Source organism: Aspergillus tubingensis (assembly GCF_013340325.1).
Source record: "Aspergillus tubingensis WU-2223L DNA, scaffold_8, whole genome shotgun sequence".
NCBI classification, from domain to species: Eukaryota; Fungi; Ascomycota; class Eurotiomycetes; order Eurotiales; family Aspergillaceae; genus Aspergillus; species Aspergillus tubingensis.
The window spans coordinates 2761906-2776070 of record NW_023336282.1 but is presented as its reverse complement, the minus strand read 5'-3'; the positions used below and the strand labels follow the sequence as shown (position 1 = coordinate 2776070).

Below are 14165 nucleotides of genomic sequence, written 5' to 3'. Positions count from 1 at the left end.
GGTAAACCCGCGCAACCAACCCCACATCCGAGTTATGTTACACCGCATTCACGTCACAAAAAAAAGCAACCATAAACATTTGGCCCAAGGGGAAAAAAGAAATAAAGCCATCCCATGACACATTAGAATCCCGCAAACACCCTGTAACCCACCACCTCAAAACCGTAACAGATGACGAGGTAGCAAAAGAACAATCCTGCAGAAAGAAAACAAAGAAATGAAAATGCTTATTTGGCAGACGACGAGTACTTCGTGACAGCCTTGGTGCCTTCGGACACCGCGTGCTTCGCCAATTCGCCGGGAAGGATGAGCCTCACACTAGAAAATATTAGTTATTTACTACCATTTTGGTCTGCAAAGCACTTACGAGGTCTGGATCTCCCGTGAAGAGATGGTGGACTTCTTGTTGTAAGCAGCAAGTTTCGAGGCCTCGGTCGCGACACGCTCAAAGATATCTAGGACGCGTTAGGTATTTGCTGAAATTTGGACTGCGATTCGTTTCACAACATACCATTGACGAAAGAGTTCAGGATGGACATAGCGCGAGTCGAGATACCGGTATCAGGGTGGACCTGCTTCAAGACTACGAACGAAAGTCAATAATTATCATCTAAAACTAGATGTCTTAAAACCACTCACCCTTGTAGATGTAAGAGGAGTAGGTCTCCTTCCTGGTCTTTCCACGCTTCTTCTTGTCGCCGGAGGCAGCGGCAGCAGTCTTCTTGCCGGCTTCCTTCTTCTCAGCGGGAGCCTTGCCGCCAGCCGGGGCCTTGCCACCGGTGCTGGGCTTCTTCTCAGCGGCTTTGGGAGGCATATTGAAAGATTTGAGATTAGGTATGAAAGATGAAGAGTTGTGATAAAAGTATAAGGTACGGTGGTTGCGTTGGCGTCGACAGAGGATAGAGTGAAGATGAGGATAAGAATGAGGGAGACGCGGTGACGAGGGAGGCGCGCTACTTATACTAGCTCGCAAATACTCAGTTGATCCTGAGTCCGCAAAAGAAGCAGAATTTCAATACGGTCACACTTGTGTATGATCTGTATGATTAGATGAGGGAGAACGCGTCGTCCACTGTGGGGAGTTGACTAAGATCACGCTAATATAACCGTATCGAAACTAGAATAATTAATTACCACGCTTAACTGTATTGGGGGCGACCACGCGCGGAATCATACCAAAGACTCTTTGCCAAGCTATGGGTGCGCCGGAGCATGATCTCATTTGTGATTGGTTGACCCCGCTAAGCGAGAGGGTGATCTGAAAGGCTCCCGAGTAGTCCAACGTCACCCTGATCGCGTTGTTATATATGTCCTCCGCTCCCTCGCGTTGGCCGTCAACCCTTTAGCACCGTATCCCGCTTATCGCCATCGTCACTTGTTAACTACAACTTCTTAATTAAACACCTTCACAAAAACTCATATTTCACCTATCAAAATGACTGGAGGCAAATCTGGAGGCAAGGCCAGCGGCAGCAAGAACGCCCAATCGTATGCCACCCGTCCATCTCGCGTTTTCTTCGAGATATTAAACTGACACGAAATCGCAGCCGCTCGTCTAAGGCCGGTCTCGCCTTCCCCGTTGGTCGTGTCCATCGTCTGCTCCGCAAGGGCAACTACGCCCAGCGTGTTGGTGCCGGTAAGTGATACTCGTTTTATCATGAAAGTGTCCTATCAAAGGATATGTCTAACATCATACAATAGGTGCTCCCGTTTACCTCGCTGCCGTCCTTGAGTATCTCGCCGCCGAAATCCTTGAATTGGCTGGCAACGCTGCTCGCGATAACAAGAAGACCCGTATCATCCCTCGTCACCTTCAGCTCGCCATCCGCAACGATGAGGAACTGAACAAGCTTCTGGGTCACGTCACTATTGCCCAGGGTGGTGTCCTCCCCAACATCCACCAGAGTAAGTTCCAGCTCCACCTGAAAGCCCAACATGTGGTGCTGACCATACACAGACCTTCTGCCCAAGAAGACCCCCAAGAGTGGAAAGGGCCCGGGAAGCCAGGAGCTGTAAACAATTTCTTTCTAATTTGGGTTCTCTGATTCGGCGCGGTTTGGTTCTCTTATTGATGTGATAACGGGGTTCTGGTCGGAACGTTTATGGCTCTGCGTTTTCTTTTTCTAGTTTCCACAGTTTATGGTTGTACATTATGTCTACGGGCATGGAATGATACCGACAGCATTTTCACGGATTCAATTTTCTATCCTAGTAAAGACTCGTGTAAGGAGTGCGCTCGCCTAGTAAAGACCAAATGGTGTCTGTTGAGCTGTTTTCACCTTTAAAAAAAGTGGCCCGTTATTTAAGCAATTAAAGGTCCCCCGGGATATATGGATGTAGTAGTCAATTTATTCTCATCTATGGACCTAGGAATACAAGATAACTGCGCAAAGGAGCTGCAGTTATACTCAGTGTGCCGAGCTGTCCGAAGCAACTAGCAGATATTGCCGCGTCAATATTCGATGCATTCAGTAGGTCATTATTGGTTCACTCACGGGGCAATTGAGGGGCGGGAATGTTTCTCTCGTACTTGCTGCCTATAGAAATGTCAGATCAAGATATCCGTTTCATAAAGCACACTCTGGTCAGACTTACCACCCGGGGCCGTAGGTGCGCGGTAAGGGTCAGGGTGTTTCCATGTCTCTAGGAGCTTCTCTGTCTCTTGAAGCAGTACCTGTTCGTTTTACCGTCAGTTCTATGAACACTAGTTGTTCAATGCAGTGAGAAGCAGCACTTACCTTCTGCTGACGGGGATCGCGAACATCTTTGTTGGCTTCGAAAAGTGAGCGGATATACACAGCTTGTCCTCTCCAGATATGGCGGTGAACGGCCCAATCAAGGGCCAGTTTCAGGGACCGTCGATAAAGTGAACTGGACAACAAAGTCAGGATATCTTCTATTCGCTCTTCCTTTGGTCAACCTACGCGCCAGCGTTGAGAGGCATCCTGATTCTGCAGCAGTTCCGTTCCGTAGGCGTGAGTTGTATTAAGACACTTTTCTCTCGGGTCTGCCGTGTTTGTGAACCACGGCCGTCTGGTTGTAGTCTATATTGATTTTTGCACGAAGTTTACAGCTCGTTCAGTTACCCAGCCGTTAATGATCCTATGCGGGTCACGAAAGTACCAAGTTGGTGCTTTTCGACGCCCGCAGTAGCGTAATAATAATACTCCGTTCATTTGCCGGGCGCAGGGAATGCCGCGCTCGTTGAGGGAAATTCCGGTTGTCTCGGCCCGGGCTTGAGCTTGCAGTGCCCTCGACTGACATAAGTTTCGTCACTCTACAGTTCCCGACAGGAAATATCCATACCTAGGACTAGGACTAGAGCCTAACAACAACAACAACGTCCACTCTTTACGGGGCCTATTTTGTGCTACCACAACTCCCGACTACATCTCTACAATCTTTGTTAATCTGATTATCCAGACGGACCCAAGCCAGTCATTATGGCTTCTCGATTACCGTTTCATCGCCTCTCTGGGCAACACCTGAGGACTCTTCATCGAAACGCCAGCGTTTCCCGCAGCCTCCACATCGGCCGCGCCAGAAGCTTGATGTCCATTGCTTCCCAGAAAAGCGCCAATGGTCCTCTCAAGTCAAGCGCGGGTCTCCAGCAGGTTACGGCTCTGGGGTCAGTGGTACCAAGTCTTGTTTGTTGAATAGCAATCAACGACTAACTGTTGCCATAGACCCAAAATGTCTCGCTTCGGCATCGCTCCCTTCGCGGCTGCTCAGGTGCGAACTTATGGTAATATCCTCCTTCCACTGTCTCGAAACGCTACTTACTAATGCCTGTTGTTGTTTCCGGTTAGCGGACACTGTTGTCAAGGTTCCACAGATGGCGGAATCGATCACCGAAGGGACATTGAAGCAATTCTCCAAACGTGAGGTCTCAGCGCTCGACGTATCAATGGACTGGGCTAATATTGGCGGCAGAGATCGGCGACTACGTTGAACGGGACGAGGAGATCGCAACCATTGAGACTGACAAGGTAAGCGCTGAGACCAGGCGATGGCCGCTTCCCGCTACAGCGGATATACCCCTGTGAAATATAAATCAGCGACTCACTTGTGTAGATTGATGTATCCGTTAATGCCCCTGAATCCGGTACCATCAAAGAGTTCCTCGTGGGCGAGGAAGACACCGTCACAGTTGGACAGGACCTTGTCAAGTTGGAGCTTGGAGGTGCCCCTGAAACCAAGACTGAAGACGCAAATGAAAAGCCGGCCGCGCCAGCTGCTGCTGACAAGCCCACGGCTTCCGAACCTGAGAAACCGAAGGCACCCGAAGCACCCCAGTCTTCATCCGAGAAGGCCACACCTTCGGAGCCCAGTCCCTCAAAGAAAACAGAGCCGGTAGCTACAAAGCCTCAGGCCTCCGAACCTGCCAAGCCCAGCGTTGGGGGTCGCGAAGAAAGGAGGGTATGTACCCGGCCGATTGGCTGCATCAACCTTCTTTTTTCCTCCACTAACATTGGATCTTCCTGCTTTCTCGATAGGTTAAAATGAACAGGATGAGATTGAGAATCGCAGAACGTCTGAAGCAGTCCCAGAACACCGCAGCTTCTCTCACTACATTCAACGAAGTTGACATGTCCTCTCTCATGGAGTTCCGCAAGCTGTACAAGGACGACGTATTGAAGAAGACCGGTGTCAAACTTGGATTCATGAGTGCCTTCTCTCGCGCCTGTGTTCTCGCCATGAAAGACGTTCCCGCTGTTAATGCCTCCATCGAGGGTCCCAATGGTGGAGACACCATTGTTTATCGTGATTACGTGGATATCAGCGTGGCCGTTGCTACTGAGAAAGGACTAGTGACGCCAGTGGTCCGCAATGCAGAGACCATGGACCTCGTTGGCATTGAGAAGGCCATCGCGGATCTTGGCAAGAAGGTTGGAGGTTATCTGGAAGCTGGCTTGAATGAAAGGTGGCTAACGTGCTTTTTGCTAGGCTCGTGATAATAAGTTGACCATCGAGGACATGGCCGGGGGCTCTTTCACCATTAGCAATGTGAGTGCTTACTTGTTGTCTACCAGGTGTTCGCTTAGGTATTAACAGTACGCTTAGGGCGGAGTTTTTGGCTCTCTGATGGGAACTCCCATTATCAACCTCCCACAGACAGGTAGGTCTGAATCTTGGTGTGTCGTTTGGATGTATATCTAATTCTTTTCAAGCTGTTCTCGGACTCCACGCAATCAAGGACAAGCCGGTGGCTGTGAACGGTAAAGTTGAAATTCGCCCTGTATGTCCCCACACTTCTGCATGAAATCATAGAAAGGGAGGAAAGGCCGTAGTGGTCGCTAATACTTTGAACAGATGATGTATCTTGCCCTGACTTACGATCACCGACTCTTGGATGGTCGTGAGGCTGTAACTTTCTTGGTTAAGGTTAATAATTCTTCTTGGGCATTTTCTTCCGGATTGTGTGCTAACTCTGGCTTATCGCAGGTCAAGGAATACATCGAAGACCCCCGTCGGATGCTGCTGGGCTAGATTTCTCACGCTGATTGAACTAGCCTGTTGGGTATTGGAGGTCTTGGGCACATATCAATCATTCCCTTTTGCCTCTTATTTTTGCACTTACGCTCTCGAATTGTAGAATAACAGTCCTGTACGGAGATGTAACCAAGCGTATCAGCTTACAATACAAACTTCATTAAGCTTCATTGCTGCCTATGGTTGTCGTGGAATCCCAACAACTTGGCTCAGATTACCATATACGTACATGCCAAGACGTTCTCTACTATCAAAGCCCTATCCTGTCCTTCAACTGCTGGGTCTCTTCACGGCTCAGTCCTCCAAGTTTCCCTCTCTCGAGTTGAATGAGTATTGGAGGGTCTAGTGTCTTCATGAGGTCGGTCAGGAAACGATGTACCGAGCGGGTAATAGTATCTCCGCGTGGTGACTTTTGCCCAGATCCTTCCGACTCGGCTGATGCAAGGTCGATGGATGGTAACAGGGTGCTCAGGTATGCTAGATTTACCTGCTCTGCATACGGATCCGAGGCTTCTCGCAGGCACGCAGTGACACGTTCAATGCATTCTCTGTACCTGCCTGGCGCCTTAACACCCGCAGTGTGGTACTCGTTCAGTGCAGCTTCGGTTATTAACTTCGCAGCAATATCAGCGTGTCCATCTGGTAAATTGTCTCTCGCAGTGCCGCAAAGGGTGACAAATCGGACTAGCGCATTGAAGGATCTATCAACGGCGACAACCCGGGTATCATGGGCGGGTAGTTTGTCGCTTTCATGGGGCTGGTATGGTTGGGGGGTGCTTTTTCCAGATCGTGTAATTGGACTCCTGCGCTGGTCTTCCTGCGACAATTCAGTAGCAAGACCTCTGCTTCGCTCTGTTTTTCCATTGCCATCACTGAACAATTGTGCGAGCTCTAGTATCTGGGTTTTTATCTGCATGTCTTTGGAAAGAGTGTCCGATGGTAAGAGTGCAGTCTTGATGGCTGTTGGGTTAAACGTCAGTACCTATGTACTATCGGGCGCATCGGAAGAATATCCATACTGTTGATCGTATCGAGACTCCAGCTAGTGTCATCTTCAACTTTACCATTCCCGGAGTCCAGGACTTGGTCAATGGCCATGCACAGGAGGTAATCCAGTATCATAAGATCTACCTCAGCCTGTGTATCCGGATCTGCTGTGGGCGATTCCATGGTGGGGTGGTGCAATCAACTAGCAATCCAGCCATTCTGCTGGTCATCTGATCGCACTGTGGGCTTCTAAATCCCGTCACAATCCATGAGCCGGTCTAGTAGAGTATGCTTTGTCCTGTGAATTTTCGGAGATGTGATAGCTGGTTACCGGCCCGGGCCCTTGTTGGTTGATCAGTCAGTTAAGTAGGTCACTTTGAGTGGTCAGTTGGTTAACTGGCGGAGTAGTAGTCAGTTACTCCTAGTAACTAACTAGTTATTATTGGTTGGCTGGTTGATTAAGTTGGTACTGTGGGTTAATACCTGGTTAATATGCTTGCTTATTAATCGTTATGAAGCCAATGCGGCTAGTGCTTAGTATCTACAAGTTACCCGGCCCTTGCGTGGTTAGGTTGTTTGCTTGTCGAGACCGATGGTACAGAGTATTTTGTCTATGTGATTTTGGCTTGCTAGGCTTTGAAAAGCTATGGATTCGGGTTTCTTGACTAGACTCATATTACTTATTTTCGCGTGTATTTAGTGTATAATATGTATTACATGGACTCCGAGCATGGGTGTAGCTCTCGATACCCGAGTTTATATATATTCATATGCATAGACATACATCTGTACCATGAAATGGTGATACACCAACCAGTGAACAAATACCGCCACATATAAGGGCCCATATTCTAAATACTCCACCGCATGATACAATATACCATACCTGCCCGCCTATCCCGTACAAAGCAATTGATAATACATTACCTCCCCAGTGTGCCTCTTCTTCCCAGACACTGAAGGGGTTCAACCCCGGGTATATACACGTGACCGGAGGCGGGTTAGCATGGCGTCATAGCTACATAAGGCTACGACCATCATGTGAACGGCTCCTGTGAAAAGCAGCGTTCCTGCAGCTTAACACTTGCTTGCCTAGTGATCTCATCTACAGGCCAGGTCCGATATTGGCATTTGCGACGGGCACTGCCTGCTGTCTCGGATTAAAGTAAAAGAAACCAGTCGCACGCTACATGCCAAAAAAGACACCCATAAGAGTATCCTCATTACCTAAGAAGCTCCTGCAAAGGTCCCTATCAATGGCGTGGTATTGCTCCGGCTCCACGAATAGCGAGCTCATCGCGAATCTGTTTAAGACGGGTCTGATAAAAGATGAAAGAGTGAAGAATGCCATGCTAGGCGTGAGTAGTAGCTCCTATCCCTGGACTTCACACACTGTCAAAACACTGCGGCCAGTGCTTACCCCTGCTTGACACAATCGCCGGACCCCAAACGGAGGGAAAGGTTCACCCCCTTCTCCCCGCCCCCATTCTGTCACGCCTAGCCACATGTCTGCCTCTTAAAGGGCACTGGACGACCTGACAACATTCCTGCTTTCTGGGTAAAATGGAGTTTCTGACCAAAGTGCAAGGTTGATCGCGCCCACTATGCGCCCTCAAGGCCATACTCCGATTCACCGCAGCCCATCGGGCATGGAGCTACCATATCTGCTCCCCACATGCATGGACATGCCTGTGAATACCTCATCGACTATCTGAAGCCAGGCTCGCGTGTGCTAGACATCGGATCTGGCTCGGGTTACCTCACCCACGTGCTTGCAAACCTCGTCGTGAGTCCTTCGTCCACAAGCGAAGCCGATGGCCAGGTTATAGGTGTAGACCACATTCCGGAGTTGGTGGAACTGGCACAGACCAACATGCGCAAATCAAAAGAGGGGAGTAGCTTTCTTGACTCGGGAAGGGTGAAATTCATTACCGCCGATGGTCGCCTGGGCTGGAAAGAAGGTGCACCGTACGACGCCATCCATGTTGGCGCGGCCGCACATCACCTTCACCCCGTACTCATCGAGCAGCTCCGCGCACCAGGGCGAATGTTCATACCCGTTGATGCGGAGGATGATGAGGCTAGCTTTGGGCTGGGGGGAGGACAGTATATCTGGGTAGTTGAAAAAAGAGAGGATGGTTCAGTCCGCAAAGAAAAGGTGTTCCAGGTTAGCTACGTTCCCCTAACAGACCGCCCAGGAAGATGAGCAAGGATGAAACGAACGTAGAGAAGAGCACAAGGCCAATCCGTATCGAAACAAAATCAACCAGGTCCAGTCTACTCGAATGCGAGACATCAGAATGTTTATGAATACGCTTCTTGAGACACAGTATTGCCTTGTATTAGAAGACCAGGGTATGGCTAAGGCACAAAATGATTGCCAGTCCCGAAACAGACTGGAACAAGAACAAAAGGTGCATGACTTAAGTACAGTATATTCCTCCAGCAGTTGGAAGTCCGGACCCCAACATTAGCGGAAAGGAAACCCGCCGGGAAAGTTGAAGCCCTGACCCGAAAACTTGAATTGCTGACCGCCGCCCTGCTGGAAGAAAAATTGTCCGCCTGGCCCAAACGGACTCCCCTGAAAAGGCCGGCCCCTTTGTGACTCGGGGTCATTGGGGTCATCGCCGCTGTCGTACCGGGATCGCAATTCAGGATCTGATAGTACCTCGTAAGCTTCATTAATTGAGGCCATTTTCTTCTCAGCCTCCTCCTTAGTAACACCCTGGGAAATGGCCTTATCAGGGTGATGCTGTTTCGTAAGCTGCCGATAAGCACGCTTGATGGTCCTCTCGTCCGCATCACGGCTCACACCCAAAACCTTATAGTAGTCTTTCTGCTTGGAGCGTTTCTGTAGAACTTGGGCCTTCTGCAACAGGGTCTGAACTTCCCTCGAACTGGAATGATGTTCCTTGGCTTGATTTAGCAACCGTATAGCATCATCAAATCGATCCTCGTCAATAGCTTGCTGACTCTCGAGGAGCAGCGCTGGTAAAGAATTAGGATCGAAAGTTAAAGCCTCAGAGCAGTAGGAACTAGCCCGCTTGGGCATTTGCGCCTAGAAGCGATACGAGATTTAGTCATGTACCGCGGAAAGGGTGATGTTCAGCAGGGGTTTAGGTGTCCCACAAACCTCTCGGAAAACGTCGCAGGTTCGTTCGACGAGTGAGGCATAAAGGCTGCTCGGGGCTTTTGGGTGGATATTACCATCCTCCTTCGCCTGTGCAGCATCCTTCCGCACGTCATCAAGAAGACCGCCTTCACTACCGACTCCGACCAGTATATTGATGGCGTTATTGTGTTTTCGCGCATTCAGAGCGTCCTCCAGTTTTTGCAACTGTTTTACGAGCTGCCTTTCCCTCCTGTAAAGGCGATTGCACGGTTTGGAATCGGGGTCAGAATGCAGACATTTGCGTATTTGGGCGATACCGCGGTCTGTGTCTCCCAAGGCATAGAAAAGTGTAGATGATATCTGTAGATAGGGCTCCAAGGAGCTCGGGTGAATTTGTAGCACGTGAAGAAGATCGCTGATTCCCTGTTCTGTTTCACCAGTCTCAAAGCGACAATGTGCCCGAGCCCGCCGCAGGCTCAAAGACATGGTTGCCTTGGACAAAGCTACACTCGCCTGGCTTACACAGACATCCCAGGCTCCGCGACTTTCCGCTTCCAGCGCGGCAGACGCAGCATCACGCGAATCGCGGAGTTCTTGATACTCTGGTGTGGACCCCTTACCAGCCTTATCAAGATCATTCAACGCACCTGCCCAGTCAGCAGAGCTGGCTCTCAGTCGTGCCCGTTGTAGAAGAGCGCTTTCGAAGTCTGGCTTCAGTTGGAGTACCCGGTCGAAGTCCTCAAGAGCCAGTGAGCTTTTACCAAGGGACAGATGGGTAGCACCTCTCTGAAAGAGTGTAAGATAATTCGTGGGATCTCTGGACACAGCTGCATCAAAATACATCAAGGCCTCGCGGGGGGAACCACCCGCAAGGTGAGTTTTCGCAGAAGCGATCAAAGATGATAGTGGGGTGTCAGAGGGAATCTGGGAAGATTGCAGGCCATGACCAGCGGAAAAAAAGGCCAGAAAGACCGTAAGAGATGTCAGAGGCAAGTGCATGTTCGTCTAGTCCGTGAGACACCTGGAATGGGACTTTGACGATGGAAGCAGGATAAGTTATGGCGCAAGTATCATAGTAGGTGAGGACGTATGGTCAGTATGAAATGGATGACAGAGGTTTGAAGGTTAAAAAGAGCGTGAGGGACCCTGAAAAGGTCAGAAAGCACTTTCACATATTATCAATGCCAACAGTAGCGGGCAGGACAGACACTATATCGTCCTTCGTCGAAGGGGAAGGAAAAAGGAAGCTTGATCCATGACCGTCTTCTTCCAGTCTGGCCTTTACGACAACATTACATACGGTAACATTACCACCCGTTAGATTCCCGTATGGAGCTGTTAATCCCGTATCCGTACTTGCCATATCACAACCTCCGCATGCCCCAAGTCTCGAGCTAGCCGAGATTCCAGCAGCTGGTTTTCTCGAGTCGGGTCCAACGAGCATGGTTTATTCAATCACAGCTCGATAGAACATGTTCAACGCGCCCTGGATATGCGCTCGATGTTTCGTGCGGTCTGCTGCTAGGATTGGCTCCAATCCCCGTCCGTTTCTACAACGGCGCGGCCTAAAAACTGGTCTGTTATACCTTCATATCTATGTCTGCTTCATTGTCTAGCAATAAACTAATATGGTCCGATGTAGATTCCGCCGGCATTTCACAAGCCCTCTTAGCACGCGCTCGTTCTCTGACCCATGAACATTCCACACTCTCCGCTCATTTGGCCGAGGTCTTCGATGCGAAACTTGCCAAAAGAGTGGGTGAACTTGCGCCAATCGCAAGTACCTTAAAAGAGTGGGAACACGCAAATAGTGTATGTTTTTCTCCAATGTGTTTATGTACTGAGCTTTATTGACAAATTGCAGTCTATATCTGAACTTTTGTCATTGCTTAATGACCCGGAAACCGATGCTGAGCTGAGGTCGCTTGCAGCTGAAGATCTGGAGAGCAGCAAGGTCGCGCTACCTGCCATAGCGGATAATCTGAAGAAGGCCCTTATACCTCGCCACCCATTCGCAGACCTCCCATGTTTGCTCGAAATACGCCCCGGCGCAGGTGGTGACGAGGCTGGTCTTTTTGCTTTTGAGGTTTTGAGGATGTATATCGCCTTCTGTTCCCGTCGTGGTCTCAGGTATAGCCTCATAAAACAGGATGTTGCAGACGGCCCTGCGCAAGACCGATTGAGTGAAGCGGTCCTGGAAGTTGACGCGGATGGGGCCTATGACATCCTGAGAACGGAGTCGGGAGTCCATAGAGTACAGAGGGTTCCCGCCACCGAGGCGAAGGGCCGCACACATACCAGTGCCGTTAGTGTGATGATACTTCCTAGTTTTCCAGACTCCGGGAGCGGCCTGGATAGTTCACTCAATTTCGAGGACCCAAACAGCGACTACTATGTGGATCCTCAAGAGGTTCGCACAGAAAAGATGCGAGCCGGTGGCGCAGGCGGTCAGCACGTCAACAAAACCGAGTCAGCTATTCGGTTAACCCATATACCAACGGGAACCGTTGTCTCCATGCAAGATTCACGTTCCCAACATGCCAATCGAAAGAAGGCTTGGCAGGTTTTACGGGCGAGAATTGCTGAAGCAAGACGAGAAGCCCGAGAACAGGAATTGGTTAACCTAAGGAGAGGAGCAATGGGCGGTGTTGCTCGAATGGGACGCGGTGACAAGATCCGGACTTACAATTACGGTCAGAATCGCTGCACAGACCATCGCAGCGGCCTCACCATACACAACCTGGATAGTGTTCTTGATGGTGGCGAGGGCCTAGAAACCGTAATGGAAAGCGTACGGACATGGCTCGTCGAGCGCGAAATAGAGGCCTTGGCTGTTGAAGAATCAGTCCAAGATAAAGAAGGACTGAGTGCCCAACCGCGTTAGGGTCAAGGTATCGAAAAGACAGCTATTCGCTTATAGGCATGATGTAGATACAGTCATATCATATGGCACACTATAAATTCACACGCATCGGGCATTCCGAATAGTAATGGTGTTTCTCACCATGTGTCGCACCTACTGGCCAAAGTGCTCCCCATCAAATGTATCGCCTTTCCGGATCGAGACCATCCAAAGCATCCATGGTTTTCTCGTACCTGTAAGAGGGTTAGTCGCATGCACACTCAGCGAAATGGGTGTTTTAGCACGAACATCGTAAACACTATGCCTCCGCTCATAATCAATCTCGCTAGCCGTGGGACAGCACCAGACCAGAAGGTGAAGATGCCTTCGTCCTTGAAAATACGCGCAGCGCAGACAAAACTGTTCTTGTAGTTCTTGCTGGCTTCCAGCGATTGCATCCTGCTGTTGTGTCAGAGTACGGCTACTTTGAAGTTGATGCATCCCCGGCCTGCCAGATACATACCTTGTCTTGACAGTATCAAGAGGTTGCGTAACATAGCTATCACACAAGAGTGTTAGTATAATGATGGTAAGCAATACCCGAGGGGTAGGTAGGCGTACACAGTGATGAGGCCTGCAATGCCTCCCAGAGCGAAAGTGCTCGCGGTTCCCAACTTCTCACCTGGAGCGACATAACCCTGGGCCATTTGCTTCAACATTGTGTAGCTCGAAAACCTAACAGCTGAGTTGGCAGCCTGTCGTGCAGTCGTAGGGACGAAGCCTTGAAAGAAACCGCGAACACCCCGCTCCTGAAAGATCACTTTACTGCCATGTAAGAATCCACGCATGCGAGGATTTTGTGATTTGCGATCATCGATCCTGCAGTATTCATTGACATCAGACGCAGTTAGTTCTATTCGTACAATCCGCAGCAGAAGCTATGGCCCAGTCGATGGTACGATGAGGGTCAGAACTTAACGGACAATTGTGTTTTGATGCTCTCAAATGGAGTAACGGCTAGCAATGACTCTGTAAATCCTGCGCCGAAACCGGCGATGACTGTTCTTGGTCCAGAAATCTTGCCGTTTTCATCCTGCAAAAGTGACTTCAACCAATCGAAGGCGACGAACCCTTTTTGAAGATAGATCTCAGCATAAGTGACTCTACCGCTACAAGATCGTTTCGGTGGAACAGGATGGACTCACGAATTCCTGCCTTGAGTGAATTCCCTATAATCAAAGTTGTGCACCCAGCGTACCATTGTGCCCCAAATGGCGGCCATGGGAGTTTCTTTGCGTCCGGTAGTCTGCGATTGAGCTGAGATCGGGTTTTCGCAACTGAGCGCGCCAGGTGTTAACCGATAATTGAAAGGTCCAGGTCTGAAAAGGTCTTACATTCGGCCGGATAGGTAATTGCTGCCATTGAATTAGCAAGCAGCATCTTAATTTATCATAAGAGAATGGTTACCGATCTCGATTGCACCGGCAGTAGAGCCTGCGATGATGGACCGCAGGCTGCTGGGCTAATAGTTTGTTAGGGAGACACGTTGTTGAACGGTTGGGGTACCAAGAGGATTGCAGCAAACCTTAGGCCTCTTATCGTTCTCGGAGGTTGCCATTGCCAGGATATCTGCTGCAGGACCCGTGTGGAAGTCTGTTAGCCGACTGCTGTGTATTCGCCGGGGGTCGCTCAGCACTAGGAGTCATACTAGGGATACGGGGCTCGGCGAGA

At 49.8% G+C, this 14165-nt stretch overlaps 9 protein-coding genes across 9 annotated transcripts; 4 read left to right on the top strand and 5 right to left on the bottom strand.

The window, feature by feature from the left end:
* Window positions 1-227: 227 nt before the first annotated feature.
* AtWU_07289 (histone H2B family protein) lies at window positions 228-814 on the bottom strand (the record flags this gene model as incomplete). Its single annotated transcript, XM_035502398.1, has 4 exons — window positions 228-318; window positions 368-455; window positions 512-583; window positions 640-814. The coding sequence occupies 4 exons, from the start codon at window positions 812-814 to the stop codon at window positions 228-230; spliced, it is 426 nt and encodes a 141-aa protein (XP_035358291.1).
* Window positions 815-1435: 621 nt separating this feature from the next.
* AtWU_07288 (histone H2A) lies at window positions 1436-2016 on the top strand (the record flags this gene model as incomplete). Its single annotated transcript, XM_035502397.1, has 4 exons — window positions 1436-1488; window positions 1548-1636; window positions 1702-1905; window positions 1958-2016. The coding sequence occupies 4 exons, from the start codon at window positions 1436-1438 to the stop codon at window positions 2014-2016; spliced, it is 405 nt and encodes a 134-aa protein (XP_035358290.1).
* Window positions 2017-2408: 392 nt separating this feature from the next.
* Window positions 2409-2944, bottom strand: AtWU_07287 (NADH dehydrogenase [ubiquinone] 1 beta subcomplex subunit 9; the record flags this gene model as incomplete). The annotated part of the gene is made up of 5 exons (XM_035502396.1): window positions 2409-2434; window positions 2496-2537; window positions 2596-2674; window positions 2739-2871; window positions 2925-2944. The coding sequence occupies 5 exons, from the start codon at window positions 2942-2944 to the stop codon at window positions 2409-2411; spliced, it is 300 nt and encodes a 99-aa protein (XP_035358289.1).
* Window positions 2945-3443: 499 nt separating this feature from the next.
* AtWU_07286 (putative dihydrolipoamide succinyltransferase) lies at window positions 3444-5490 on the top strand (the record flags this gene model as incomplete). The annotated part of the gene is made up of 11 exons (XM_035502395.1): window positions 3444-3628; window positions 3687-3745; window positions 3810-3881; window positions 3934-3989; window positions 4075-4419; window positions 4497-4889; window positions 4948-5007; window positions 5065-5119; window positions 5172-5239; window positions 5314-5385; window positions 5446-5490. 11 exons carry the CDS (start codon window positions 3444-3446, stop codon window positions 5488-5490), a joined length of 1410 nt encoding a protein of 469 aa, XP_035358288.1.
* Window positions 5491-5743: 253 nt separating this feature from the next.
* Window positions 5744-6663, bottom strand: AtWU_07285 (uncharacterized protein; the record flags this gene model as incomplete). Its single annotated transcript, XM_035502394.1, has 2 exons — window positions 5744-6453; window positions 6513-6663. 2 exons carry the CDS (start codon window positions 6661-6663, stop codon window positions 5744-5746), a joined length of 861 nt encoding a protein of 286 aa, XP_035358287.1.
* A 1073-nt stretch (window positions 6664-7736) lies between these two features.
* Window positions 7737-8686, top strand: AtWU_07284 (protein-L-isoaspartate O-methyltransferase; the record flags this gene model as incomplete). The annotated part of the gene is made up of 2 exons (XM_035502393.1): window positions 7737-7838; window positions 8069-8686. 2 exons carry the CDS (start codon window positions 7737-7739, stop codon window positions 8684-8686), a joined length of 720 nt encoding a protein of 239 aa, XP_035358286.1.
* Window positions 8687-8950: 264 nt separating this feature from the next.
* Window positions 8951-10591, bottom strand: AtWU_07283 (DnaJ and TPR domain protein; the record flags this gene model as incomplete). Its single annotated transcript, XM_035502392.1, has 2 exons — window positions 8951-9538; window positions 9614-10591. The coding sequence occupies 2 exons, from the start codon at window positions 10589-10591 to the stop codon at window positions 8951-8953; spliced, it is 1566 nt and encodes a 521-aa protein (XP_035358285.1).
* Window positions 10592-11064: 473 nt separating this feature from the next.
* Window positions 11065-12476, top strand: AtWU_07282 (putative mitochondrial translation release factor (RF-1); the record flags this gene model as incomplete). The annotated part of the gene is made up of 3 exons (XM_035502391.1): window positions 11065-11167; window positions 11235-11404; window positions 11457-12476. The coding sequence occupies 3 exons, from the start codon at window positions 11065-11067 to the stop codon at window positions 12474-12476; spliced, it is 1293 nt and encodes a 430-aa protein (XP_035358284.1).
* A 154-nt stretch (window positions 12477-12630) lies between these two features.
* ctpA (putative mitochondrial tricarboxylate transporter (Ctp)) lies at window positions 12631-14052 on the bottom strand (the record flags this gene model as incomplete). The annotated part of the gene is made up of 9 exons (XM_035502390.1): window positions 12631-12688; window positions 12744-12893; window positions 12958-12993; window positions 13056-13313; window positions 13418-13565; window positions 13640-13771; window positions 13829-13849; window positions 13902-13956; window positions 14020-14052. 9 exons carry the CDS (start codon window positions 14050-14052, stop codon window positions 12631-12633), a joined length of 891 nt encoding a protein of 296 aa, XP_035358283.1.
* Between the last annotated feature and the right edge of the window lie 113 nt (window positions 14053-14165).